At 29.7% G+C, this 4,721-nt stretch overlaps 1 protein-coding gene across 1 annotated transcript; it reads right to left on the bottom strand.

The window, feature by feature from the left end:
* Positions 1-201: 201 nt before the first annotated feature.
* LOC113850515 (beta-amyrin 11-oxidase-like) lies at positions 202-3,754 on the bottom strand. Its single transcript, XM_027481079.1, has 8 exons — positions 3,522-3,754; positions 2,922-3,402; positions 2,510-2,770; positions 1,046-1,135; positions 852-930; positions 646-752; positions 435-553; positions 202-295 (listed from the first exon to the last, which is right to left on the bottom strand). Exons 1-8 carry the CDS (start codon positions 3,752-3,754, stop codon positions 202-204), a joined length of 1,464 nt encoding a protein of 487 aa, XP_027336880.1.
* Positions 3,755-4,721: the final 967 nt, after the last annotated feature.

Genomic DNA, 4,721 nt, shown 5'->3' with positions numbered 1-4,721 from the left:
GAATTCAAACTCACTACAATATCATATCCCCTAAAGGTTTTACTTGTTGACGTATTATTACTTCTCCTTTTTATCATAGGAGTTACATACGTACAAAAGTAAATCCAAATAAAACGACTATAAAATTATAAGTTTCTTAGACAAAGATAAGAAGCAACGGTTGATACGCAACTAAGAAGCTTATAAAATTATTTTTTCAGCTCATGAGATCTTTATCACCCTCCCGAGACAGTTGTCCCTTGGCCTAGTCACTGGCAAACTAGTAACAGGACATTTTGGATTTGTTCGCTCCAACCTATAAAATAAATAAATTAGTAAAAATAAAGCAGAATTCAAACCATTCCTGAAACCTCCTCGAAAAGAAAAATAAATTATAATTTGTGAATAACCAAATTAAACAGTAAATGAAAAAGGGATAAAGAAAGAGTGCTAACTTATAATTAAGGAGAAAATAATGTAGAAATATGGAAATCTCAAGTTTGGCTAGGTCCATTCCAGGACACAGCCTACTTCCCCCTCCAAAAGGAAGGAATGCAGCTTTGGAACCAAAATCCTGCACACGTCATGAAAACAGATAAATAAATTAAAAATAAGAAATTATAGATTAATTGTCCAAAAACAAGTTATATTTATAATCAAACTTACATCCCATCTCGAGGGATTAAATTCTTCTGCATTGGGGTAATAATTAGGATCCATATGAAGAGCTCTTATCCAAATTAATACTCTCCATCCTTTCGGTATGATATAGCCTGAAAAAAATTGGGTGATGAGTGTAAACATGTTTCGTTTTTCCATCCTTTCATAAACAAACAACTAGAAATTAAATAAAGACTTTAATATAGACAAACCATTGATGTTCACATCAGCAGTTGCCTCTCGAAAAAGTGCAAAAGCAATATTTGAAAGTCGCAGCATTTCGTCAATTATCTGCAAGGCAAAATAAGATCCAAAGTGTATGTCATTACCATATTGACGAGAGTGTTGAAATATGTATTCAAATTATTAGTTACTATCATCTTTCCTTTCGAATATACTCACTTACCTTTGAAAGATAAACCATTTGCTTAACTTCCTTAATACTTAACCTTTTTTGCGATGGTGGTCTTCTCTTCATAATTTCTTCCTGCTCTTCCTACAAGAAATAAAGACTATATCAACTTAGTTTTTCGGATTTTAATTGCATGTAAAATGCTGAAGCGGCAAGAACCATTTATTTAGCATCAATACGTGTAGTACATGCCCCTAGCTAGCACAGTAGTTAATTTTACCCAGCTACTATTATTAATACGAGAGCATATTTATAATATTAAATTAAATAAAAAAGACTACTATTGATTAAAATGCATACTTATATAAGAACTTGACTTTTGATAAAATGTTATGATGGCTCATTTGACAGATCGGCCAATATTTGTTTATATCGTGAATAAAATAATATTCCAGCAAGTTTTGTATGCGACTTAAATATTTATATTTTATAATCCATTGTTCGTAGTTAGATTGGTAACTCTTCTGACGGTATTTTGGTTTCTCAGTCTCATTACATGTAAGTATAAATATGTTTGAGTTTTGAAAATATTATATTCTTTTATTATAATTTTTATGCTTTTTTTATACTTAATAAAAAATAATTTTAATATTTTATTAAGGAATTAATTTTAATTTATAAGATTAAATTTAAGACATTCTATTTTATAAGACTAATTTTTTTATTTCTGTATATTTAAAAAAATCTTAAAAATTAATTTATAAATCTTCAACTTACAAAGTTGCGCATCCTCAAATGCTACTTTATAGATACTCTTTTGGAACCAACTCAAATATTCTAAAAATAAGGTATTTATTATACATTTATCAATAAAGAGTAGAAGGATTTTCAACTGTTTACTGGAATCAAAATATTAAATTTGATTCTCGAAACATTTCTTATAATTAAAATTAATGTATTTAAAGTGAATTAAAATAAGCTGTAAGTAGCAAAGAAAATCGTAATTAACTGATATGTTGATATACACGTAAACAAGTAGATTATTATAGTTAATTTGTTTCCATGACTTGCCAATAGATGATAAAATAAAAATATTTCTTAATTTGATTCTGTTTTACTGAAGAGGCATGTAGAATGATGAAAACATATTTTAACTTATATTAACATTAAATATATCTTTAAATTTTTACCATATACCTTTTTAATTTAGAAGAATTATATATATAGAAATAGTGACTTTGCATCGAAACTTGGATTGCTGCTTTCGATAAAAATTAATGAAGATAAACCAATTCTATACAGGACAAAATTTTGGTGTTATTATATAATTAAAGTGAAATTTTATTTATATAATTTGTGTTATGGTTAGTATTAAAAGGTATATATCACATTAATGTTAAAAATAAATTTTATTTTTAACATAAGATTACGTAAATTTTAATTTTTCCTAAAAGAACATGGGAGTTTTATACTTTTGTTCTTATAGATATATTGGTGCTTGATGTGAGCTATATTTACCTTGGCTTTTTTCATGATATCAGGATTCTCTGAAAGATATATCATTGACGACATCAAACCAGTCCCGCTACTTTCATGACCCGCAAGTAAAAACCCTAACAGTAAATCATTAATGTCCTCATCCTCCAATCTCTGGCCTTGATCGCCGTTGACTTGCAAAAGTATATCAATAAGATCTTTCCTCTCTGTTTGACCACTTTCTATCTTCATCTTCCTTACGTCCACAACACTTTGAACTATTTTAGCAATCTTCTTACGTGCCTAATTTGCCGTGCAAAAGTCAAGCACACCATCAACAACAAATTTTTAAAAAACATTTAAATTATTAAATTAATCTTTTAATACTTAAATCGAGATTATACTGCTTTTCAAACCACTTTAAATTTTACAAAAGTCAGAGAAAGAGAAAAACCTCGAGTGCTTTGTGGAAAGCAAAACCGGGTGCATTAATGGGGATAGAGAATATGGCATTATACGTTAGGGAAAATAGATTTCCTATTTTCTTAACGATGTCTGTATTTTCAGAGCCCAAGAAAATGTGAGCGATGACTTGAAATGATATTTTCTTCGTCTCATGCAAGAGCTCAATAGGGTGTTTCATGCTGGACAACTCTTCTAATGAATTGATCACAATGTCCTCGATACGTTCTACGTACATTTCCAACGCAGTGTGACCCACAATTGGAGCAGTTACTAGTTTTCGAAAACGCCTGTGCTCCGCCTTAGATACATCGGTCATGGGTCTACATTTTGCGAGCTCTCTGGTTGATTTTGGATACCCAAGCTTAAAGTTCTCATCATCAGTCAACACTCGCTTGCACAGTTCTGGCTTACAAACGATGATGCATGGGTTTCCAAATAGGTGAGACTTGTAAATACCCTCTCCTCCATATCTGAAACATATGTAATTTAGCAAGGTTAGAGTAATTAATTACTTAATAATATATCTATTTAGAATAAATTAGATAACAATAAGCTATAGGGTGTTTTAGTGAAAATAAAAATTATTAACCTGGAAACAAGGCTGTTGATAAAAGAATCAGGACGACCAGATAAAAAGTCTTTCATGAAAGTCGATAAAGTGCCAATAAGAGGCCATCCCATATCACCTGGAGGAAGTGGGTACTGTTTGTTCATTACTCTTAGATTATAATACCACCCATTCAACTTCCTCAAAAATTGAAACACTAAAACGTAGCATGTCAATAGAGTGGCAGCACTCATCCAAAACCAATTTAATTCCATCTTTGAGTGTGTCTCATCTTTTCATTGATCACTCAATTTATAAGTTCGATTGCTCTCCAGATATTGTAGCCTCCAATAATTAACCTGATTAATTATTTGGCAAGTGTCGTCCCACGCGCAGCATGCTTCTGAATTGTTTAAGCAAGAAAAATAATGGCATATTAAACAAAATGAGTATACTAGTTTATAAACCATGTGACAAACAGATGTAGTATCGAATATCAAAGCGCACTTAGATACACAGTATCAGTATCAAGTATTTATATATCAGCATTAATTTTTCTTTTTTTTTATTATTATATTACATATCACATACTTTTTTATTTTTTATTTTATTTCTCTCTTCATTTTAAATTTTACATTACTCTTCTAACAACACATTGCAACCATAAAATATATTCAAACTTTAAAACGTGACGCCTACATGGTTGACACTTCAAATTTTATTATATTACGCGTTAATTTACAGGTGGTGCAAACTACTTTTGACAATTACATGTGACCAACGAAATATAAAAATGAAAAATCCAATAATAGTGTCGATATAGTTTAACAAATTAGGGTTATTTGGGCATGAATTTTCCTATTATTGGATTTATGGGTACTTGCTATTACTATTAACGTCATAAATGTAAGATAATTAAATTTATGATTAGTAATATTGATTTTGAGTTTTTAAAAATATTTTTACATGGTAATTTGGTCCTTAGAGTGGTCAAGGATAATTGCAAGAAAACTAAAACGCAGATATACATTACATTATGCAAATAATTTCTTAATGCCATTTAGAATCACGACATATTCTTTAGAAGTTAATGACAAACTATAGAATATTGTACCACGAGGATATACATTTTTTTTAATTGATAAAAAAATAACACAATTGGGAGTGAAAGGAAGTGATGGGAACTGCAAGGGGATTTAATTGTGCTTTGAATCTTATAAAATTTTATTTTAAAATATTAGA

This window comes from Abrus precatorius, unplaced genomic scaffold (assembly GCF_003935025.1).
Source record: "Abrus precatorius isolate BTA unplaced genomic scaffold, Abrus_2018 Scaffold9, whole genome shotgun sequence".
In the NCBI taxonomy this organism is placed as follows: domain Eukaryota; kingdom Viridiplantae; phylum Streptophyta; class Magnoliopsida; order Fabales; family Fabaceae; genus Abrus; species Abrus precatorius.
The sequence above is the reverse complement of the archived record's forward strand: the minus strand, read 5'-3'. Positions and strand labels throughout refer to the sequence as shown.